Source organism: Lissotriton vulgaris, chromosome 9 (assembly GCF_964263255.1).
Source record: "Lissotriton vulgaris chromosome 9, aLisVul1.2, whole genome shotgun sequence".
Classification (NCBI taxonomy): Eukaryota; Metazoa; Chordata; class Amphibia; order Caudata; family Salamandridae; genus Lissotriton; species Lissotriton vulgaris.
The window spans coordinates 1181931352-1181957004 of NC_141697.1; the positions used below are offsets into that span (position 1 = coordinate 1181931352).

Consider the following 25653-nt stretch of genomic DNA (forward strand, 5'->3'; position numbering starts at 1 on the left):
GCTTACATAAATTATTGCAATAGGTGTAACATTTGGAAATGTTTACCTCTATTATTGCTGTAGGTGTAACACAACTGGGAATGTTTATGCTTAACGTTGCTATCGGTGTAATATTTGTTGGAATATTTACCTCAGTTACTCAATGGCTAACACATTTAGAAGTGTTAACGCTTATTATTTCTCTCGGTGTAATACATCTGGGAATGTTGGCAGCAGCTGCTGTAGCTTTGGGAATATATTTGCATCAATACTCTAGATGTAACGCATCTGGAGTATTTACAGTTACTGCTGTAGCTGTAACACTTTTGGGAATGAGTACATTTTTGGGGATATGCACATGTATTGTTGCTATAGACGTAATTCATCTGGGACTGTTTACAATGATTATTGCAGATGGTGTAACATCTGTGAATGTTTACATCTATTACTGTAGGTAGAACACAACTGGGAGAGTTTATATTTATTATTGGTGTAGGTATCTGGCAATGTTTACATTGATTAGTGCAGTCGGTGTAACATATTTGTGAATGTTTAGATATATTGCTGTAGATGGAACACATCCGGGAGAGTTTATATTTATTCTTGGTGTGCGTGTAACACATCTGTGAATATTTAGATCAACTGTAGTAGGTGTAACACACCTGGGAATGTTTACACTCATGATAGCAGTCGGTGTAACACACCTGTGAATGTTTACATCTATTGCTGTAGGTGTAACACATCTGGGAACGTTTATATTTTTGGTGTAGGTGTAACACATCTGGGAATGTTACATAGATTATAGCAGTCGGTGTAACATATCTGTGAATGTTCAGATCTATTGTATGTGTAACACATCTGGGAGAGTTTGTATGTATTCTTGGTGTAGGTGTAACACATCTGGGAATGGTCACATCTACTGCTGCAAATGGAAGGTATCTGAGATTTGTTCTTTATTATTACATTTGGTGTAATACCTGGGAATATTCCCATCTACTGTTGTAGGGGCAACATCTTGGATTTTTACATTGATTATTGTGTAACACATCTGTGAATGTTTACAGCTACTACTGGAGGTGGGACACATCTGGGAGTGTTTACATTTATGGTTGCTGTAGATGTTCTGCATCGGCGAGGTTTATATTTTCTTAGCCAGGCGTTAATAACATGATCAGCCACTTCGAGGAAGCCCTGTAGCAGCTACAGATTGAGTTTGCTGGTGTGATAGTCCTACCTCTAGAATGTAACTGTAAACAACACTGGCAAATCACACATCCATGAGTATTCTATTCATTGGCACAAAATGAAGATCTAGTTTACCTTCTGCGCCTGTTATAACTCTGAAAACCTGTAGTATGTGGACCGGGGCTCCTCTCCGGTGTGCAGGGGGCTGCCGAATGCAGATTCTAGCCAGGATCCTGTCTTAAATCGGTGCCACACCTCATCCTGTGCTGACAGGAAGCTTTATGCGCAGTGTTGCTAGATTTTTTAACCATTCTCTAGCCCAAAGCCAACCAAAAAGTAGCCCAAAGTAGCCCAATATTGCTACTTTAAGGAAGGAGGGGCAGGGACAGCATCAATCAGGCGGTGAATGCATTGGAATTGATGTTGCAGCAGGCTGCCAAGTAAATATTAGTCTAATAAAGCGCTTTAACATACTACTTTGCTGGAGCGCTGTATATGTACCAAAATTTTACTGCATAACGGAAAAATATAGCCCAATTGTGCGTGATCTAGCCCAATCTGGCAACACTGTTTATGTGTTTATTGCCATCTGCAGCTCTAGCGCTGAAGTGGAAACAAGATGGCGTGCAAGTGGGTGTGTGTGCGCATGTGTGTGTCCAGCCTGCATGCTCTAAGGGGGTGGCACGAGGGCTAAGGGGGTGGCAGAGGCTTTACCAGTGTGCACCTTAGAAGGGCTATAAGTGTTTTCATGATACTCAAACACTCAACAGGTTGCATTGTTAGATGCCAGTCACAGCACAGGATCCAACTACCAAGCCGGCTGTTAGTGGGTTTTGTAAAGTGGGGCACTAGAGTTCTTACTCTCTCCTGGCACCAAGGGTTGTCTGGTGTGGGGGTCTTAGGGGCATGGGTGGAATACTTTGAATAGGGTAGATTCCTTAGATCTGGGTGGCTGCTAAGAGGAATGCTGATACTTGGGTGGCTTGCACACAAGGTAGTGCAGGTAGAAGTGCCGCCAGACCATGTGGCACGCCACGGAGGTCAAGTTTAAGACAGGAGTAGTTTATGTGGAAGTCCACGTCGGGCCAGTGTAACGCAAGGAGGGTCAGTGGAGTGGTAGGTACGTCCCTGGCTTCACTGCTCTCAAGCCCTGCAGGCAGTGGGCCCTTAAATAGATTAGTTGGGGCAGTGTCAGGTTGTTTTCCTGAAAAGAGGAGCAAGACAGAGCTGATGTTATGTGTGTTTGTATAGCAGTGCTTAATTTGAGCCGTTGGTTTCCGGTGCTCGGCATTGGCACTTATAACAGCCTGCCACATGATGGCGCTGTTTATCTCATGTAATTTTTTAGTACAATAACATCTGTTTATCAATTCATCGTACGTTTAAAATGATAAAGCCTGCCTCCCATGCCATTCGTACAGCTTTGGGGACCTGTAATAGTCTGAATTCTCACACTTGTAGGAGTGTTGGTGATGGTTAGTAGGTGTGTTTGTTCTATCACTAGCAGCGATGGCAAGGGCAATGGAAGGTGCAAGCTGCAGCAGCCTCCTAATGAGGGACCCGGCGATTATTCTTTTACAAATAAGCGCTGTTGTATAGCACACACCTGACCCAGGACGATATCCCGGCATGGTCATTAGCAGCGCACTGTGAACATGGAAGCTGTATCAGAGCATGAAACACACAGTAGGGGAGACGGAACAGATTCCCGCCTACAGAGATGCCCCTTTTTACAATATATTCATGCCATTCATATTAGACACTGACCGGCATGGCCTTTGCTGTGCCTGGGAATACCTGTGTCCTCATCCACTTCTTTCCACCTACACCCCCTTAACCATCATATTAACAAGAAGGTGCTTGTCACAGGGACGTTGGGATGTGCTCACCTCTTCGTTCTCGATCTTCAGGGTGGTCAGCCTGGACTGCAGCTGGTGGTAGCGCATGAGCAGCTCGGTCTGGACGGGCTGCTGGGCACTCACTTGGCACACCTAAGAAAGGAACAAACCGTAGCAACTTACTCTCAATATCTGAGCTGCCCTTTGTCAGAGAGGCTTAGATTTACTAAGGCTTTGCTCTGACAAACAGCGACACGCCACACGTTCATATTTCCTTTCAATTGCAAAAGGTTTGCAGGGAAAGGTGCAAATCCAGATCTACTAAGATGGCCTGCCAAGGCTTGCGTCAAATAGAACGTCAACATTTTACGCTTCCTTGAAACATGCGTTAACATCACAGGACACATCCAATGCGTGGGATCCTTCTGAAATGTTTCTAGCATTGGGTGTCTGTACTGGAAGGGTATGCTTCCTGTACAAATCCTATGGTAGACAGCGCGCTCTGACCTCTGCCAGGCTTTGCATCACACAAAGCAGCATCATTAGAGCACAAGACAGGGGATTAAAGCAGCAGCAGGACAATGTTAGTAGACAGGTGATGAAAATGAACACTGTACCTCGTCCCCCATGTGGGGCTGGTACTCAAACTTGAGAGGCGGGCAGAAGACCTGGTTGCATAAGTCCATGACTTTGTGCTTGTCACTTCGGGCGTCTAGGTTGTCCACAGCATTCTCTATGATGTCCAGACCTTCGTGGCGCGAGGTCTCGAGATTATATTCAGCAGAGAGGTACGTCCTGAAGGTTCGAGCCAGGCTGGCATGGAATCCCAGATCACAGCACTGCGGAGAAGAAAATAAGAACTTATCATATAACGTGACACTGTGCCAGCCAGATCAACTTTACAGAGAACTGTAATGACCTCATGTTTAGCTAGAAGCTAGCCCAAAAGTTGAAGCTAGCTTTGAAGAATATATGACCGTGCCCTCACAGTCCAACCCTGGGACTAAGAAAAAGTTACTTACCTTCAAAAACGAGCTTCCATGTGAATACTCTATTTACCTGCAGATGTTTCACTTTTTTAATATCCCAAGGCACCAGGCTGGATCTGAAAATTTTACAATATCTGTCCTCTGCTGGAACGTGCTGCGGATGTGACGTAACCGGAGCCATATAAGATCACCCCTGTGCCCTGACATCAGCTCACTTTTTTCAATGACTTTCAATGCATAGCTAGAGCTGTCTTAGTGAGCTTTTTATTCAAAATCCCATCCCATTTGCAGTGCTCCTAAAAAGTTAGGGTATAACCCCTGTATCTCCTGTCATGGACAGATGTCCATGACAGACCTCCACCAGGTCTGCTTGAGGTGCTTGGGAGTGAAGCATCCTTGAAACCATTGCTCCCCTTTAACGAGGCTCTTCTTGAAACCATCAGGCGGCCTAGGGCATGCCTACTTCAGCACTAGTGGTGAACTGGCCAACTACTCGCCGCTATAAGCAGGCACCCAGGGACCCAGAGTTCCTGTCCACCCCTAACCATTACCAACATAATATAAATAATAGACTTACGAGTAGGTTAAAGGCAGCTATTTGAAGTGGGTACGTAACGTACTAAACGATTTTACTTGGATTGTAAATTGCGACCTGTAGGTTACACACGGAGCTCTACAACAAAACCTTTAGTCCACTGAGCTATCATACTTAAAATAGAAACCTGTATGCTACAGGTTACATGCAGGGCTCTGCAGCAGAGACATCAAACCCTCTCAGTTAGTTCAGGGTGAGTTTAGGGAACATATTGGCTAGACATAGATCTCTACAGCTGGTTCCTTACCCACACGTTGTCTTAAAGGGAAGGACCAATTAACTGAACCTTAACAGCTTTACTGTCACATTTTCCTTGGGGTCACAGTTTGTAAAAAAATAATGCATAGGTTGACAGCAATTGACATGGCTGCTCATGGCTTCACTTCTTGTGATTCCATCCCCTTTCTACGACAACATCCTAACCCAATTTGTGGGATCTCCCAGGGTGTATTTTTTCTCCATTTCAAGCGCCGCTTGTGACAACTTGAGTTCACTGAACCATACCGACACCTAAGCCAATTACAGCCATAACCCAATACTGGGATGTGGGCGTTGTTTGTGAAAATCCAAACATAGCACTGATAACTACAAAATAAAAAGCACTTCAATACCTCGTCAGGGATAGTATGCGCTATATAAATGCAATTACAATACAAAGTGTAATCCGCAGTTGTTCTTCTCCAAGGACAATCCTGCGACTCGGACACCTAGTGCACCATTTGGCTACTGTGCTCGCCCACCTCCTTGCAACCACATATAGCAGCTTGTCGCACGGCAACCACCTCTGTGCTGCAAACTCCAAACGACGACCCAAGGTGAGGAGCTTCTATCAGCGGTTACGTTCAAGGATGCCACCCAACGGGCACACCACCGAAAAATTGAGGGCATGCTCCATCAATTATAGCTGCCCAGAAGGAGCTGGGACGTTATGTTATGCTATGTGTATTTATAATATTGTAGAACTCACCTGCTGGGGCTACTCACACAAGCCTGCAAGGTTCTGGTTTACCAGTTGGAAGCCATCAAATCGGATGTACAACCAAAGCTGAGCGACAGGTTACCGCCCATCCTACACCAGAAGCTCCATGAGAAGCCCACGCTGGATGCGGATCAACATTGCCTTGTTGCTGGGACTCATCATGGCACTAGTGATGGGCAGAGGTGTGCACCTCACCTGGGTTTGCATGGCAGCCACGATCCTCTTGAAGGCTCTGGGTCCGCCATTACATGGGAGTGCTTCCATTGCGGGTATATTCGCTATTAACAGCTTGAGATGTGGCATCAACATGTTAATGAGTCGCAGTGCATGGACAGTGGAGAAGGGAGAGGTTGAGGATTTAATCAGAGCATGAAGAACAACATGACAATCTTGAAATGGTGGATTTTCCATACTTTATGGAATAAGTGGTCCCACAGCAGGCAGGCCTCTTCAGTTCAAGTCAGAGACCCACCTTCCTCTGTAGGACAAGAGGCTAGCTTCCCTGGCCCTAAAGGAAGCCTTTCGGGTCCACTGTTTCACAAAGCAGTAATCACTGCTCCTTAGTCCTTCTCCAGTGAGGGGAAATCCTACTGACAGCAGGAAGTCTTTTTTGTCTCTTCTTATTCCCAAGCAGTTTAGTGACAGGAAAGTGCTTTTCAGCATTTCTTATAGGGATCCCTCAGTTGTGACTTGCAAGACCATCTAACAAAGCACACTAAAGTTCCCACGCCCTCTATGCACTGTAACATGACCTTACTTGCAGCATTAGCTCACCACTTATTGGCATAAGGTACTCCAGAGTTCTGGGTGCTACAGATATTCAAAATGGTACACCAGAGCCTCACTGAAATTGCTTATCCTGTCTGTCTAAAACGACCCTAATGCCAGAGGCATATTTGTTTTCATCTCCTGTGGAGAAAGGATACCCTTGGCCTATGGGACCTCTTCCCTTCCAAGGAGGTAAGGTGCGTGGGTGCTCACTGCCGGGTGGAAATGGCAGGGAAAGCTCTGACCAGGGAATGCTATGAAGAGTGGCAGGATGTCTCTTCCTTCCTTGGAAATGGAGATGCTTATGACACAATTACACTTTTATTGAACGCCAGCTTTAGAGCATATCAAATAAAAACCCAATGTGGCTATTGTTTTTATTTACTTTTAATTCTTATTTGCTGTAATTTCAATGCATTCTTATATGTAGTTTGCAAAAATACCTTTTAAGCAGAAAATGCCACCTTTACAAGGTTGGTACAAAAGGGGGTGGTGATGGACGGAGCATATGAATCAATCAAACACTCACACCCAGTCATAAGATCTGGGTTTAATCCATCACCGTTCTTTGGCCCACTCTGCCACCCCAGTTCAGACATGGCTATATGCAAATCAGTCTGACCCTGTGCCTCATGGGAACAGTCCAGCCCGAACTGCCAAGCCATGTCTCCCCTGGACCGGAAACAAGCTTCCGAGGACCGGTTTCTGGCATTCCAGCCGTCTTCAGCCCGGCTTGCTTGAATCCAGTGGCAAAGTGAGCAAGGGACTCACGTCTGAGCATACCCTGCCAAGTTCAAGTTCAAGTTCAGGGATTTATATAGCGCACTACTCACCCAGAGGGTCTCAAGGCGCTTGGGGAAGGGGGGGTTCAATTTGTGTCGAATAGCCAGGTTTTAAGTTCTTTTCGGCGGCCAAAAGTGGTACACCACCCCCTTTTGTACCACCTTTACAAGGCTGGCAATTGCTCGCACAACCACAACATCAAACCCCTCTTAGCTTTTCAGTTAAAGGTGTATTTGTAAAGTGCATTTCACCCTGAAGGGTATCTTGGTGCTAAAATAGCAGCTGTTTATGTAACCCAACTCAATGGTTGCAAGTAGAATGAACACACTATTTAAAATGGTTTACAGCTCAGCAGCTGTGCTGAACATTTAAATACACACTTACAGCTGACATTCAAAGGGGTACCTATGGTGCGATAATTGTGTTGTTTTTCCTACTGACACTAAGGCATTGCCCGCATTGTGACATGGCTGCTTCTCAGCTCATGTTATGGACGTTTCTCCACAATCCAGTGAGAAAACGTGTCGTTGGCGCACATTTAGAATTTGACTTTTAAATAGCTCTCAGAATGTTTGCACACTAAACATCTGACTTTAAAAAAAGTGTTAAATATGCTAATTAAATAGACGATATCAAAGAAAAGGAGGGTCCGGGGGCTGTATTTAAACAGGTCCTGCACACTAGCTCTAAATTCAAGGATTCTTGCTAGTTGACTGCCACCCTTCCCCTCAGAGCACTGACTTGCTCTGCCTTCCCCGTAAAGCTGTAGGCTCCTATACTGGGGGTCTATACTACCCCAGTATAAGTCTACTAGGGTATCACTCTACCACGTCTGGATATCATACCACATATAGGGAACCAGACCTATGGTAGTGCACCACTCACTTTTTGGTCCTGATGAAGTGCCACCTGACCCGCTAGGGGCAGAACGGGCACGAAACATGTTGACCCACTACACCGCGATAGCCCTTTAGGAACATAGGACTGCTCCATACTTACTTTAAACACACCCACTTGTGCACTACCCAGCCCTCACACCCACATGCACCCTACGGCTTCTTCAAAAGATCTCTGCCAATGAGCCGTTTATTGGAGCCCGTCGGGCATTGCAGCACCAGCCCTACGAGGAGCGTGGCCAAATGATGAAGCATGACATCCCTCGGGGTGTGTGAGGGCATCACGAAGAAAGACCTCCCTTTCCCCTGCACTCCCTGCTAGAAACTGCACATGTTTTGATACATAATTAAATAGACAAAACAGTTGCCATGTTTGAAGGCAAAGCATAAGCATCAAGGGCCTGCCTGGGAGGCCCAAACTGCTAAAGAAAAACCTAAACCTTATAGGGGAAGCGCCTACCCAGTCAACCTAACCAACACCTTTGTCTTTCTCAAACCCCTTCCTGACAATTTGCTGTCACCCTGTCGCACACGGCAGCATGAATGCACAACTCTCCCTGCACAGCCCTCTCCTAATCCTCTTTTACCCCTTTTAACAATACATTTTAAACAAAATATTTCATTTTCAATGTTTCTTGTGCGAAAGATCTGACCGAGGAATATGCATCATGAAATTTGAATTTGACAATAAATTCCATCCCAGGAAAGACCATGTCAGCCATTAATCCTGCACTGTTGATAGCATGTCCCTACTGAATCAAAGAACAGTTAAACTACTATTCAAGTAACAATTAACAATTCAGTGTCCCGAGCCAGGCAATTCATGTGAAACCAACATAGGAGTCAAGGATACATGTAAGATTGTTAGATACCCCATTAAGATAGATTTACAAACAATGGATCTGAATGGAACTCATGTAAATAGCCACTGGTTATCATAAAATCTTACATGGACCCCGTCCTGCTGGGCTTATGTTGAACAGCCCTATATAAATGTTTATTATAGGATGAAATCCCGTAGTCGTTGGAATTTGCTCTAGTGCAGCATGCTCCATTTTCCCCTTGCCCAAATTCAAACTCCCTGTATTCTTTCCTCTTTTTCTCTTGCTTCCTCCCTCACTAAGAACCCTCTGTCCCATGTACCTTTATAGCCCTTTGAAGTAGCCCAAGGCTGACAGAAGCGAAGCCACAAAACATCAACATGACAATCACCACTCACAAACCCAACAGGTGGTCCAGTCTAGGTGTGCATAGGTCACTTACGTCAATCAGGTCGGAGACATCGTGGATGTAGTATTTGCCGACAGCTGCATTGGTGGCCGCCAGGTTCAGCAGGTAGTCGTTGCGCGCTTTGGTGCACTTCAGCTTGTTTTCAGAGTATTTGGCTTGCCGCTGGAAAAGAGAAACAAGCTGGCACCATGATACTGACTCAACGCCAACCTAAGTAATACCATAGGTCTGCAGCTCCTCCAGTGCAGTGTGCCCTGCTCTTCAGAGGTCCCTCAATTAAGCCTGAGTACTAGTTTTTCTGCGAGCTGGCATAATCTTAGGGGAGCTTTTTGCAGGGTGCTGCCACCATTTTGCATTACCCCTCTACCTTGAAAGCTGTGGTGGTGTGGGTGCACAAGGAACGTACCTTCTCTTTCATCTTCTCAATCTTCTTGACGGAGCTACGTCGCTGCGGTCGGTCATCGTGCCGTAGGAGGTTCACGTTGATGTCGCCCGACTTGCTAAACTGCTTCTCCTCCTGTTTCTCCGCGTCCTTCAGCTTGCTCTCAGCGCTGATGCTCTCCGCGTGGTACATGTGGTATGTCTTCATGACCTGAGGAGACAAGGATGGACCAGTGAGGAGCCACAGAGGAAACAAGTGACTTCAACACTCTCGCATCAGGAAAATCAAGGATATAGGAAAATGTGGGTGTTCCTGATATAAGGGCTCCTCTTCCAGGCCGATGCAGCTGTGGAAGACAGTCTGTTACCCACTAATAATAAACTTCTTTGCTCCGCTGGCTTCAGGGCCAAACAACAAGAGTTTCTCTTCCACTGCTCATCACCCACGGTCACAGTCCCGAATCAATCCTGCCACTGTCGTTTGTTGCTCTCTAGCTAGGTGTGTGCTATTTAAAGGGAAAACCACTTACATGTCAATGCCATATGTCCTTCGAAACACTCCATTTGCAGACCTGCCAGCCAAAACAAAAATGTCATGGTGTGAGGAGGGATGGGTACTTGAACGGGAAAGGGTCTTATACCAAGAGGTACCTTTTCCCCTGTCACATCCACAAACCCCCTCCTCCAAAAAAAAAAAGCTTGCTGTGGCTATTGCCAATGTACTGGAGTGTTTTCACACCACTTAATGGACTTCGGCAGTTCAAAGTCCCGAAAATTAGCTATAAATCCACTGCTTACAGTGGTTTTCAGCTCGTTTTCCCTGCCACTGTGCTGATAGAATTCACTTTTCGATGCCCCAACTACCCATTGATATATGTAAGTTAGCATCATATGGCTAACTAATGAAGTTCGTATATGCACCTATGTTGAATTATTCCGCTTGCTACTTTATTATTCAAATGCACGTGTGACTATATTAGTTCCTTAGCTTAGCCTGTGTGCCACCATTTTGTGTATCCCTCTGTGTCCGCGAGCCTTACTCGCTCATCTGCTTCTCCCGCAGGAATAGAGAATTTCACTAAGACAGCAGTTTTTGTTTCTCGGCTTGCTGTGGCCGAAACTAACAAGTCTCTTTATCAGTAATGTTCTCATGCGCCAGAGACGCTGAAGCCTTGCTCCATGGCCTTGAGTAGAGATAGCGATGTATCTTTCGCAGGTGCAGATGCCTGCTGTATGATGGCATTGTTCGCTGGTCTGGGTTTCAGTAATTTTCCAGAAGGGGCGTACCCCAATGAACTGTGTTGCATTATAATGTATTGCTGTGATGCAGAGAGTCAGTCCTCTCGTTCGCACTCCTAGGAGTGAGGTCGGACAGGGCCCTCTCATATGAGTGTTGTTTGGCCTAATAAAGACTCGTGTTTATTCTTCTCCACTGTCCGGCTGACTTTCTATATAGTTACTATAGGTGAGTGCGGTAGGTCACTCGGGTGGATTTGAGCCACGCTTATCAGATGGCGCCCGAATAGGGACCCCGCGATAAGGATCTTTCTCACCCGTAAAGGGGTAGCAGAAGACCGGGGACCCGCTGGTCGGCACGGTGGGCCCGGGTACCCATCTGATGCCGAGCTTGGTTCTCGCAGCGCTGCCCCACCCTGCTGATCGGGAGAGGTCCCGGTTTGGATCTTACGCCGGGGTCCAGAAGGCGGAACTTGAAGCTGACCGTGTTGGTCCTGGCAGCCGGAGGTGGAGAACGGTAGAGGTCGGTGCCGCCTACGGAAGGTGAGTGGTCCACCTGTGATTGTTTCAGGAACTGGAGTGTTCCGGGAGACTAGGGTGTCTCCAGTGGTTTGAGGAGCCGGTGTGCTCCTGGGGCTAGTGTGCTCCGGGGAACTCAGAGTGCGAGTAGGCGCTCTGACAGACTTGACGAGGTTGGGGGAATATCTAGATATATTGTTTGTAGTGATCCGACCGGGTGGTACTGTGGTGAAGGCGTGGCTCATCGCGGGTGGACTCCGGTGCTTGCCCTGAACTCCTAGAGTGGCGGTTCAGTGGAGGTGAGTCCTGCGTCTCCTGTGGTAAAGTGCGCAGTGATCCGTAGTGCTGCACGGGGAGCGGATTTGTTCCCCATCCTCAGAACAGTTAGTGTACTGTTCGGTCTGCGGTAGGGTCCAGGTTCCCCAGGACTTGGTCGACGGGCCTTGTCCCATTTGGTAACACGTGTTTGAAGGTACTGTATATGTGCGTGTGTGATTTCCTAATGTATATCTATATGTGTGTATGAACGAGCTCGAGCTAGCGACTCAAGGTAACAAAGTTTGTGGAGAAGTGTTTCTTTCACACCAAGGTAGAGATGCCGTGTCTTAGTAAGTTACGATGTTTTGGATGCTGTTGTCGACCCTCGGATACTAGACTGTCCGAGAGCCAACCCGCACCCCCCGAGGGCACTCCAAGCTTTGATATGTACGTCAAGCATGGATTGACCCCGATTTTGTTTGGTACTTTGTGGCACCGGTACACCGCTGACAATGTGGATTTACAATGGCCCTTGACGGGTTCTTTCGATGAAGATAAATTGGATTATTTACAGGACAAATTGTTTGCTAGGCGTAGTCGTCAAAGCATGTTTGATTCCTTAAGAGTGTGGCAGAAAGAAGCCAGGAAGCGTAAGTTGAGAGAAGAGAAAGAGGCTTTTAAAAAGTCCGCGCAGACTATGGCACAGAAAGCGAGAGAGCATATTGGGTAATGAGAACGCGCTGCGTTTGGAGCGCGCAGATAGGCTTTGCAGGTTGAAAGAAAATAAAAGTTATGTAGTGCGAGAGGATGACCCCGATGAGATGGAAGACATTTTGAATACCCGACCCCCTCCCCCTTATGCCCCGCAGCCCTTGTACCCCTCCTTGCCAGTTCCGGCCTCCATTAGTGGGGTTCCGGGTCCATCAGCCAGTGCTCCCCAACAATCCCCGCCCTCGACACCCCTCGTTTCTTTACTCCAGCCCACTTCACCTGCACCCTCCCAATTCTCTTTAGCACTCCCTACTGTTTCAGCCAGTACCACCCCTAGTCAGGAGGCGTTAACGCCGAGCGTAGGCGCAGGTAGTGGACTACTCTCACAGGTACGGAAGTTGCTTACGCGTTCTACAGTTGGTTTGGATGAGAAGAGTATAGTGGCTAATCAGGCATGCCAGTGGGCAAGGAATAATATTTACTCGTTTGAAGATATTTGGTCCACAATGAAAGGTTTTGAGCCCTTGATGCAACAGCACGCTTTGTGGCATATGTCGAATGTATTGATACCGCTTTGGGAACAGGGGTATGGAGGTATGGCTCCGGCGACTTTACGAGATATACAGAGTGGAGCCTTCAGAGCGAATACTGGGGTGAAGGAGGTGATGCGTAGTTTACGTGCTCTATTACAGTATAGAAATGAACTGCCCTCTGCAGGTACGCCCCATTTTCCAGGTATACATCCAATGCGTGAAGTGCACCCTATTTTTCATCCCGAGATCCCAGAAATGGTAGATCCAGTCACGAAGGCTGTCACCAGGAACAGGATAGATGCACATTTCCAGGAGCAATGGGTGTATACGCCATGGAAGAGAAGTGAGGTATTATCATTGAAGGCTCAGCTCCCAGATTCTAGGAAGAACCCGACTGCCTACTACAAAGAGCTAACAGAAGCTGCGTCTTCCACTGTAATGACTTTGGCTGATGTTGAATTGTTTTTTGGGCTTTTGGTCCCAGTTGATGTGTGGCGGCAAGTAAAAGGTACAGATCATTCGGAAGAGTTAGGAGGTACGTGGCAGGAGTTACAGGATTGGGATAAGGAACGTAAGCCAGGGGAAAAGCCGAAAGCTGAGATTTTGGCCTTGCCGGGGCGCATAATAAAATACATGCATTCTCTCATTCCCCCGAAGAAGGTAGATTGGGACAAGTTGACAGCTTGTAAGCAGAAAAAGGATGAGGCAGTCTCGGACTTCTTTACGAGGTTTGAAGAAACGTTCATAGATTTTAGTGGGCAAGATGTGTCACAGGACGGAGGGTTGCAACTTTTTGTCAATAGGTTTGTCATGAACTTATTGCCCGAAATTTCAGCGAGATTGCAAGCGTCGGAGAGCACGTGGACAACGTCCTCTCCTTCTGGTATCCTCAGTATGGCACAGTATTATGAGCACAGAGAAAATGAGAGTAAGGACAAGCAGGAAAAGAAGGCTAAGGATTTGAAGACTAGGGTTTTGTTGCAGCAAGTGGCTAGGGGCAGAGGAAGAGGTGCGGCGCCGGGTCGTGGTGGCGGTTTTGGGAGAGGTGAGAGTAGGGAAAGACTGGGACCGAATCAGTGTGCGAAGTGCAAGCAGGAGGGGCATTGGTGGAGGGATTGCCCACTGCTTCAGTCGAATGCCGGTCCAGGGAGAGGACGAGGAAGAGGTGGTGGTGATTTTGGGAGACAGGTTGCACGGTCGGAGGGAGGCGGGAGACCGGGAGGTAATTACTTTGACAACAGTGCGGACAGACAACAGTTGCAGAGGGGCGGCGGTCAGTACTATAATGATGATTACTCAGTGGACGATCTGACAGGGTTCTCCCACAACTAGGACAGCGTAGGACAGAGCGAGGGACCGGTGCCTGTGGAAGTTGATCAAAGGGGACCCTATGTCGAAGCAGACTTATTGGGGTCTCAACAAAAATTTCTAGTAGATACGGGTGCAATGAAAAGTTCAGTGGCTCATTCCCGGGTCCCAGGGGCGGCTCTGTCTGGCAAGAATAACATCTCTGTGGGTTTTGCAGGTACCCCGGTGATTAGCCCCATTTCTAAACCCCTCATGTTGACGATTGGTCCTTTCACTGTTGATTCACCGTTCCTATTAACATCGAATTGTGGAGAAAATTTGTTGGGCTTAGATTTATTAAAAAGGTTGCACGCCACCATTTATTGTTCCCCGGATGGCGTGTACCTTACGTTGGGCCCCAATGTCGCTCGCCCATTGCAGTGTTTTTCTAAAGATGACCCCTTACCACCTGAATTTCAAGGGATTCCCGACAGTTTGTGGGCTGTCAATGATACAGATGTAGGTAAAATGGATATTGCCCCGGTGGCAATAAGGGTGAAGGTGGGAGCGAAATTGCCCCGGGTTCCACAGTACAGGATTCCTAGGGAGGGAGAAAAGGCCCTGTTACAAATAATACAAGATTTGATTCGGTCTGGTGTAGTGGAAGAGACGGATTCGAACATATGTAACAGCCCTATTTTACCTATCCTTAAAAGACGGTCACCTGAAGCTACTGATAATACTCCTGATGTCTATAGGTTTGTGATTGATCTGCGCCACGTCAATAGAGTAGTGGAGCCACAATACCCAGTGGTCTCGGACATCACTACGATATTGACGATGATTCCCCCTTCTGCTAAATATTTCTCTGTCCTGGATTTGAAAAATGCTTTCTTCAGTATTCCTGTACATGAAGACAGCCGTTATCTATTCGGATTCTCATTGGCTGGCCGAAGCTTCAGGTTTAAGAGAATTCCCCAGGGGTACACTGAAAGTCCGAGCATATATAGTCAGGCTCTGAAGGCGCAATTGGATGAACTGGAACTTCCACCTGGCAACGTCATGTTGCAGTACGTGGATGATATCCTGATAGCGTCAGACGACGAGGAGGGTTGTCGGGATGCTACTGTAAAGTTACTGCACCATTTGGCAAAAAGGGGGCATAAAGTGTCCCTTCCAAAGTTTCAATACTGTTGAACGGAGGTTACCTACCTCGGTCACCTCCTTTCGAAAGTGGGGAGGAGATTGACGCCAGAGCGCATAAAAGCTATCACTAACATGAAGGTACCTAACACGCAGCGAGAGGTGCGCGCGTTTCTGGGCATAACATCGTATTGTCGCCAGTGGATACCTAACTATGCGTTACTAACAAAACCCCTATTGTATCTGACTACCAAAGAAGTGCGCGAACCCCTACCCTGGACCCCTGCATGTCAAGAAGCGTTTGAGTCACTAAAAGATGCTTTATGTTCTGCGCCTGTTCTTGGGACACCTGATTACCAGAAGCCTTTTGTTCTTTACGTACATGAGGCGGAAGGTTGCGCGTTATCTGTTTTAACTCAGTGTTTCGGGGGGAAACAGAGACCCTGCGCGTATTTCTCTGCAATGCTTGACAATGTGGCCAGAGCACTGCCGAGTTGTCTGAGAGCCACGGCAGGGCTCGTATTGGGATCAGATCTCACAGTTATGGTACCGCATGCTGTAGACATTTTATTAAACAGAACACAGACGCAGCATTTAACTAGTGCTCGTCTTACCGGTTATGAGATGACCGTCTTTGCACCTCATGTGACGATCAAAAGGTGTGCCACACTGAATCCTGCCACATTGTTACCTATCCCCACAGATACAAAGGACGATGACATACATGACTGTTTGTTTAGGACAGAAGAAGAGACTAAGGGAAGGGTGGATCTGACAGACAAGCCCTTAGACGAACCGGACGGGGAGTTGTATGTGCATGGGTCTTGTTTCAAACTGCCAGATGGTACATCGACAGCAGCATATGCAATAACGACATTACAGACGGTAGTGGAGACCTCTAGGATACCTTACAATTCGGCCCAAGCTGCTGAGATAATAGCCTTACTGAGAGCATGTGAATTGAGTGAGGGGCTAGACGTGAACATTTATACTGACAGCCAATACGCCTTTGGCGTGGCTCATAATTATGGGCGACTTTGGGCAGAACGGGGATTTTTGACTTCTCACGGCCAACGCATAAAACATGGCCCACTGATACTACGACTGTTAGCGGCACTGACGTTACCAAAAAGATTGGCTGTGATAAAGTGTAGCGCACACAAGACAATAGTGGATGACGTAGGGCGAGGCAATGCCTTTGCAGACGAAACAGCAAAAGAGACTGCTCGGACAAAATTACCACGGATGTTTGTGGCAGGACCAGCTAGATGGGTCCCAGATGTTAACATGTTTTCAGATACTGTACAGAGTGTAAAAAATATACAAGAAAAGGTGACTGAAGATGAATTGAGAGCATGGAAGGATGGGCAGGGGCGATTGGATGCGGATGAATGTTGGACAGATGTGACCAATAAGAGACGATGGTTACTTCCAAATGCATATGTTCTTCCAGTAGTGACGATGGCTCATGGGCCTGCACATATTAGTGCAAAGGGCATATGCAAACTGTTGGATCCAGTGTGGAGCAATAAGAATATCTCCAAAGTGGCGACTCACTTGGTCCGACAGTGCATGGTGTGTTTGAGGCACAATCCTGGAAAGGGTACCCCTGTCCCAGCTGGAAATTTTGCACCTCCCTCTTTCCCTTTTGAGGTGATTCAGATGGACTATATTGAAATGGAAAGGGTCAACAACTTAAAATACGTTCTCGTGGTTGTATGTGCCTTTAGCAGGTGGGTGGAGGCTTTTCCAACTAAAGACTGCACGGCCATTTCTACTGCAAAAATGTTGATAAAGGAGTATTTTTCTCGCTTTGGATTACCTAGGGTGATCTGGAGTGATAACGGTACGTCCTTTAATACAGAATTAGTCAAGCAAATATGTAAAGGCTTACAGATTTCCCAAAAATTCCTCTCGGCCCTACACCCTCAGGCAGCGGGACTTGTGGAGAGGTTTAATGGAACGCTCAAACTGAAAATGGCCAAAATACAGGAGAGTACAGGTCTCCGTTGGCCAGACGCCCTTCCTTTAGCCTTGCTTTCTACGAGAGTAACGGTGAATTCGAAAACGGGCATCTCCCCCTATGAAGTGATATTCGGCCGCCCGGCCAATATCTGGGGAGTGCCCAGGCCTAAGTGCTTTTCCGAAATACCGTATCCTTTGTTGACAGACTATCTGTATGCTTTGACTAAAGATCTTCGTTCTATTCATCAGCAGGTAGCAGACACCCTGAAGCCGTTGCCGGAGGGGCCTGGACACTCCATCAACCCAGGGGACTGGGTCGTCGTCCGAAGATATCAGCGGAAGTCCTGTCTGGAGCCCAGGTGGTCGGAGCCGCGTCAGGTGCTTCTAACAACGCGCACGGCGCTTCGTGTGGAAGGCAGGAAGGCGTGGACCCACGCCTCGCACGTGAAGAAAGTCCCGCTGCCGTTACCCTACGATCAATGGGTAAAGGAAGGCATTGCTGACGAGGAACATGAGCAAATACCCAGATATGTTCCCTTTTCGGATGCTTCACTGATTGGAGAAGAGCAAAGGGGAATTGAGAATTCAGTGAGCTCTGCTACTCCCGTTGCTACTAGTGAAGAGCCATCAGAGAGTCCAGCATCTGCCATAGATACACCCGTTTTGTTCATTGATCCCGAAGTGCCAGGGAGCACTCGCTATAATCTGCGGCCCCGAAGAAAATAAATAAGAGTGACAAATGTGATGGACTAAACACTGGAAGAAGGGCTTAGTGGACTTTCTGAATACGAAGATTTAGTGGTAGGGATGGACTTGTAAGAGCCCTGGTGTTTAGCCGAAGATTGTGTTCTATGAGACTATAGAGTGGTGCGGGGCCCAGATTAAGTGCTCCTCTGTTTTCAATTGCTGTGTGTTAAGCGACGTTGGAATAAGGTATGGACGGTAAAAGCCTGCCTGTGAGGCTTTGAAGGACACAGGGAGAAGATCCCTTTTTAGGGTTGAAGAACCCCTCTGGCCGGTTTTGCGGACTGTCTGGGGCTATTTTTTTAGTAGAAGTGTTTTTCCTTTTTTTACATTTTTGATATATTTTGAACGCTCTTGAGAATGTATCCTTTTGGCCGCCCCATCCCTGATGAGGAGCAGCCCTTTGCGGCTCCTCCGAGACCTGTGCCTGATTCCCCCTGGTTGGCCCTTTCCCGGAAAGGAAAAATAGTGGTCATCATTGTTGTCCTAATAGCTTTTATAGTGACTCTTGGTATATTGTTTTTCCTGGATAAAGCCTACCCCGTTCATGTTTTTGCACCCACACCTACTGCCGTTCCTGAACATAACATGATTACTGTGGATTATGGTGAACGAATGTTGAGGAAGGGTTGTAAAGAAAATGTTTTTATTAAGACTTTGCACCATGCACATGCCACCACCAATTTGACTGACTGCTGGGTCTGTGGGCTCCTCCCTTCTGCTGCCTACAAGAAAGATAGATTCCTTGCACTCCCTTTGACACCTGTGAATAGTTGTGTGGGGTGGTATACTCTCATTGGTCTTGTTAAATATTTTCAGCAGCCAGATTTTCTGACTCCTCGACTGCAGAATAGGGGGTCGACAATGACAATGCGAGTACGCCCTCTGCCTCCCTCTTACCTTGGACGGATATATACTGACGGACGTTTTGATCAGACATTCATAGAGACGTGTGAGAAAAAGTTGGGCCGGTTTTTGATACCAAATGATACTGACAAAGTTAGGGAAAGCTTCCTGCAACTGAATTCCTCCCTGTCCTACAGACACCCCCCAAAGGGAAATAACAGTGTCAAGTCCCTGATACCCTTGGCTGTGGTGGGTCCTTCACCATTTTTCTGTATAGAGGGAAGGGGCCCTATCAAGGTTGGTAATAGCTCCTGTAATGTGACTGCATTGATACGTTTGCCTCTCAGCCCCTCTTTGGTTACACCCCCAAGCATCTATTTTGTGTGTGGAGATAATGGATACTTATGGTTGCCCGAGGGTTGGGGTGGGGTGTGTTATTTAGCCTATATGATTCCTCCCGTATATGTGGCTCCTTCTGATTACCACAGAACTCATCGTAGATTTCCCAGTCCACAAGAGCAGCGTAAAAGGAGGGAGCTTCAAGTAGATGACGTTGACCAGACAGACACCTCGTACCAGCAATGGACTGATTTTTCTAAGGGCTTGCTACCTTTTTGGGGTCCGATATTTAACAGTAGGGCCATTCGACGACTGTCCAGGGTAATGGAAAAGGTAGTCCTTACTGAAGCTGACATTGCGACTAACATGTCCGTTGAGATTCAGGCTATGAGATTATTCACGATTCAAAATAGGATGGTGCTTGACGTCATCCTGGCAGATAGGGAAGGGGCCTGTCGCGTCATCGGGACGTCTTGTTGTGTGTGTATTCCAGACTCAGCTCCGACTGTTAACTTGGCAGTACAGAAATTACATAGACTAGCGACTGAACTACATCAGGATAATGGGGCATGGTCCTTACAGGGGTGGCTCTGGGGTGCCTTCTCCTCCTGGGGTTGGGAAATATTGATGGGTTTGGTTGGTGTGGTGAGCGTAATACTGACATGTTGCCTTTGTGTATATTGCCTCCCTCCATGCTGCTCAATGTGTGCTACGAATTTGCGTCCACAAAAGAAGGTGTCGGGTCAATATGCTACTTCAATGATTACTGAAATTCCTGCTGATGCAAGTTGGTTGATGTTTATTTCAGAGGATGTTTTAGACTAAAAGAAAAAAAAATGTGTTCTGCCCCTAGAATGGATATGCCGGCACTACCTTTTGGCAAATAAATGTGGCCAGAGTTAGCCAATGATGCTAAAAGGAGGGTCTGATAGAATTCACTTTTCGATGCCCCAACTACCCATTGATATATGTAAGTTAGCATCATATGGCTAACTAATGAAGTTCGTATATGCACCTACGTTGAATTATTCCGCTTGCTACTTTATTATTCAAATGCACGTGTGACTATATTAGTTCCTTAGCTTAGCCTGTGTGCCACCATTTTGTGTATCCCTCTGTGTCCGCGAGCCTTACTCGCTCATCTGCCCCTCCCGCAGGAATAGAGAATTTCACTAAGACAGCAGTTTTCGTTTCTCGGCTTGCTGTGGCCGAAACTAACAAGTCTCTTTATCAGTTATGTTCTCATGCGCCAGAGACGCTGAAGCCTAGCTCCATGGCCTTGAGTAGAGATAGCGATGTATCTTTCGCAGGTGCAGATGCCTGCTGTATGATGGCATTGTTCGCTGGTCTGGGTTTCAGTAATTTTCCAGAAGGGGCGTACCCCAATGAACTGTGTTGCATTATAATGTATTGCTGTGATGCAGAGAGTCAGTCCTCTCGTTCGCACTCCTAGGAGTGAGGTCGGACAGGGCCCTCTCATATGAGTGTTGTTTGGCCTAATAAAGACTCGTGTTTATTCTTCTCCACTGTCCGGCTGACTTTCTATATAGTTACTATAGGTGAGTGCGGTAGGTCACTCGGGTGGATTCGAGCCACGCTTATCAGTGCGATTTGGGTTCTTCACCGGGTGACCGCGTGAAGGGAGCTGATATGATGTCAGGGTCACTCAATGTGCTTTCCAAGCAAGCAGGGTGACTATTTTCAAACCTAAATAAGCATTGGCAAAACCAATAGGTGTCCATGGCTGCACATATTTTGACTTTCTAAATACTTCTTTTGTTTCGACATGGTTTTTATAAAATATTATTGTTGTGGGAACTGCTGGGCCCTCAACAATATAAAGGGAAAAAAACACTGGCTGAAAGCAAAATCTTTTTTTTGGGGCCTCATAAAAATACACATGTTTATAGTAGTCCCTGAAGGGAACTACTCTGAGTGCTGTTATGCTCCTTGTGAAAGGACAGAAAGTAATCGATCACAAAAAAAAAATAACCAGTGGCTGAAGTGGGCTGGTCCAGTGCAACGTGCTGTATGCTGCACTGGGCATAATACAAATACGAATGACACAGACTAATGGATGAACGAGGCTGGTGAAAAGCCCCCATAAGTATATTAGATATACAAGTATATAATTTTAGTAAAATAAAAAAATTCTTGGCTAATGCCAGACCTAAAAATCAGGACATGTAGTAGACAAACAAATAAAACGAAATAATGCCAATTACCATGGATGCAGAACTTATGGGAGTGTTCAACTGTGGTCTAAGAGGACATGGTCCGTTGTATATTTTCAGGAGAGCCACAAACTAGCTGAATACGTTTTATTTAAATGGACTGTATGCAAATTTATTTTACGTGGATACCCACAAAATGTGACATGGATCTAGCTCTCCTGGACACTGACAGCACCCTCTGTTGTAGGACTGCACTTGCAGAGACCTATGAGACACGCTGAAAATTGGAGTCCTAAATCTTTCGAGTTGATATGAGGCGTCCGTCTCCCAGAAGCCTTTGTGGGGGCCGCGTCACAAAGTCATGCCGGGCTTCTCTCTCGTTTTATTTTGAATGAGATGTTCAGGAAACGAATGTCCTGGGACACATGTAGAGATAACGCCAGGATCTGAAGCCACCCAGCTGTGCTTTACATTAGCTGCATCACCCTGGATACATCACAACAGCAGGCTTTCACATGGACCATGATGTACAGTACATCACCGAGGCGAAGAGTGGCTATTTTGGTGCCGCGGTCTGGTTTAGATACCGCTTAATTTCCAAGTACTGCCAACTTTGAGACATTGCCTTAGGAATAACCCAACAACATCAGAGGCATCTGCCTTAAAGATTGGGCGATTGCACAGCAGAACGGACTGTTCCAAAGAGAGGGTATTTACTATGAATGTACAACGATACAACGCAAACAATTACAACACAGGTTTTACATCGCAACATCCTTTACAACGCATGTTTTTACATCGCATGCCATCACAACGCATTTTTAGAAACTACATTTACAATGCAAAAAATTACAACACATATTACTTTTAAGGCAACAGTAGGGTAAGTGTTGGATAGTGTAGGGGTAAAAACTGACTATTCCTACTCCAGTGAGTGCATTATTTGGGTAAGTGTTGGATATGGGCGGGGTAAAATGACTGTTTCCCATTACTTACCTTATATTGCGTTGTAATGACATGCGTTGTAGTGATATGCGATGTAAAGGATGTTGCGTTGTAAAGGTAGTGCGATGAAATGACTGCGTTGTAAAGGTGGCTTCCCGTTTACTGTATAGTACACATGCCTAGCAGATTATTATAATGCACTCAATAACGAGCATTACCACAGAGAAACTGGAGCACTAGTAGACCTGACTGTGTCATATCATATATTACTGTACAAACACAAGAGTAACGTCACACAAGAGAGCATGCCAAATGTATTACATTTCCCCTGGGATACCAAACAGCAGCAGACCTCAGTGGATGAAAGGGCAGGAAATATGTACTGAAATACTCAGGCTAGAGTGTGGTAAATACAGAGAAAACACATGGGAATACAGGAAGCAGACAGGAGTGGGTCAAATAAAGGAGATTACCAGAGACAGACCACAGTAACACCAGGATTTAGGGTGTCAAATACAGGGCATCATGCATGGTCACCATGGTAGCGCCAGCCTAGACGTTGTGTTTTGCTGCTGACACGTAACAAACGAGAGTGTATGGTATTTTCATAGAAAAGCAGCACCAAATATTGAGTTGTACCATGAGAATACCACAAAAATACCAGCCAGTTTGCCAAATAAATACACTTGCATAGGAATACCTCTACAATAGAAGAGGAGAGTATGCCAGATGTTGGATACCCATGGCACAACCAGGCACAAGTGTGGCATGGGAATACCACAGTAATACCAGTAGCAGATACAGTGAGCCCACCATAGTCATCACATTGAGATACAAGACCCCAGACCAGGGCTTGGAAAATGAGGAGCATTCATCATGCACGTGCCACCACAGCAACACCAGACCGCGGTGTGGACAGCCCAGCTAGAAGGATCCACCTGACAATAATCTGCCAAAGGCTGAAATCGTTGTCAATCACATCTTAGTCCTGCCCAATGTAGTACTCATTTCTTACCTAATGATCCTGGCTTTTTGGGTCTAGCCTCTCGCTTCAGAGCTAACACTAGCATTGCTCTGCATTTGGGACTATTTGACTCCCGTGGCTATCACTCTATTTTATTTTTTTATTTATTTATTGACATTTGTAGAGCGCGGCGAATACCCGTGGGCGTCTCGGCGCTAATTAAGGGATGGATCTATGCGTTAGCACATTAATCCGAGATCTAATGGCTTGGCCAATGCTTGTTTTATTTTGGTGGGGCTTAGCTCTGGCTGGCTCAAGCCCCCTTAAAGCACGGCATTAGCACAGGAATAGAATGGAAACACAAGAAGAGAGTGTGCTATAAAATAAACATCCATCAAAGGAAAATCAGGTCAGCACCAGAGTAGGGAATGGCAAACATACAACACTACCCTAAGAAGGGCGCTGCCATAGGAACAGCAGGGCAACCCCGAACTAGAATGTGTCAATTGCACAACCTCACAAGCGGAGTACAGCATGCTGGACTACAGTGCGTCAAATCCAGGTAATCAACGCAGGATTACACTGCAACACCAGATTTAAGATCACCTTACAAGGAACACTGACTAGAACAACCAGAGAAATCCTAGACAAGGGTCGGATTGGTAAAAGGGGCGATGAGTTGCCGCTGTAGGCCCCTTTTCTGGGCAGCCTGAAGGCCGAGCATCATTGAGGCCGATTTGGGCTGTGTCTGTGCTGTTCAGATGCCTCCAGGGTCCCAGTGGGGGTTTGAGCGGTCTTACCGGAGGTATATGGGTCTCTATTACCTCTCTTTTACCAAGAGGACGGAGGTGTCATTCGCTATCTCTCGCTTGGCCGGACCAATAATGTATGCGGATTGAGCAGGGGGTCTGAGCATAAGTGGCCTTCCTTATATTCAGGTGTGGTTCACCAGTGTGAACGAATCCATCCACAATTAGTCCTGGCAACAAGTGAAGTTAAGAAAACATGCCTCACTTAGACAACCCTACACCTTCTTTTCATAATACTGCGAAAAGGCGAAATTCGCAAATGTGGACCACTTTTTTTAGGCTGTCTGTTCCTATTTTGCATCCCAATCCAATCCTGCCCCAGGCTTGAGCATCCCAAATGCAGGGACTCCCGTGTGAAGGAGCAGCCAGAACAGGCCAGAGTGTGCCAAATATTGGGACAGAAATGGAGCAGAAATACCAGCTGGCCGGCACGACTGAGAACTAAGGCGTTCATTGTGTGCACCAGCACTTCCCCATTGTGCCTTCCTTCAGATGCAGGACGTGCACGACATAGTGACGCACAGCGAGTTGTAAGAGCTGGGTCGTGACTAATTAGTGGCTTGAGTCTATCTAATAATTGACAGACGGACTACTATGGGTAGCATCCATTCATGCAGACCTTTTTCATTTCAGTTTCAGCAGCGAGAGTCCTATGGCCTCTCTCTCTTTATCAGTGCATTGTAGGGGGGATGGATGGGCAACAGTAATGGGCGTCCCACCGCTTCGGCACTAGCTACCCTGCCGCCTTTCCATATCAGCTCTGCTGTTATGTGAAGCAGACAAAAGTTCGCCTTCACAGCACAAGCAGGAACTCAGGTCTTTTAGCCTCCTCAGATACCTGATGACTTTGAATAGGCTTCCTCTACCTGACAGATATTACAAAGGTCTGCTCAGCATGGCCACCATCAGTGGACAGGAAGAAGACCGGCTCTGGGTTCAAACACTCACAGACATCTCAAAGCCTTTTACTACTACATGTTCAAGTACTCGTGGACACTGTGTGGTCAGGCACATGTAGATATTGCATGTTCAAACCCTCATGGGCATTGCATACATACCAGCCTGCAAAACCTGGCATCCTTGGCATAGTTATTTCCTAACTTTTTGCCTTCAGCCCTCTTGTTTTGCTGACTTCTTTGCTGGCTTTAGGACTCTGTGCTAACTAGTGCTAAAATGCTTGTGATATCTCCTAAAATCTTGGTGAATTTGGCTTAAACCCAATTGGCCTATTACATTTACTTGTAAGATCTGGGTAAAGTGGTACTACATGTGCCCAGGGTTGTAAATTAAATGTTTTTAGTGGGCCTGCAGCACTGACTGTGCCACCCACTTAAGCAGCCCTTTAAACATGTCTCAGGCATGCCACTTCAGCCTGTGGGTTCAGTTTTAAACTGTTATTTTGACCTGACAACATAAACCTTTTGCCAGACCCACACCTTTCCTTTTTAATACAGATATGTCACTCCTAGTGTATTTAAAAAGAAGGACATGTGCTTTTAAATTTTAGATATCCTGGTAGTGAAAAGCTCCTAAATTTGTGTTTCACTACTGCAAGGT

The 25653-nt window shown here is 46.5% G+C and overlaps 1 protein-coding gene across 1 annotated transcript in view; it reads right to left on the bottom strand.

The window, feature by feature from the left end:
• SRGAP3 (SLIT-ROBO Rho GTPase activating protein 3) overlaps positions 1-25653 on the bottom strand; it is a 468362-nt gene that overhangs the window by 90721 nt on the left and 351988 nt on the right. The window contains exons 5-8 of the mRNA XM_086939226.1: positions 9649-9834; positions 9276-9404; positions 3620-3841; positions 3054-3155 (exon numbers count right to left, since the gene is read on the bottom strand). Of these exons, the coding sequence (XP_086795352.1) occupies positions 3054-3155; positions 3620-3841; positions 9276-9404; positions 9649-9834 (639 nt within the window). The remainder of the gene's footprint in view (positions 1-3053; positions 3156-3619; positions 3842-9275; positions 9405-9648; positions 9835-25653) is intronic.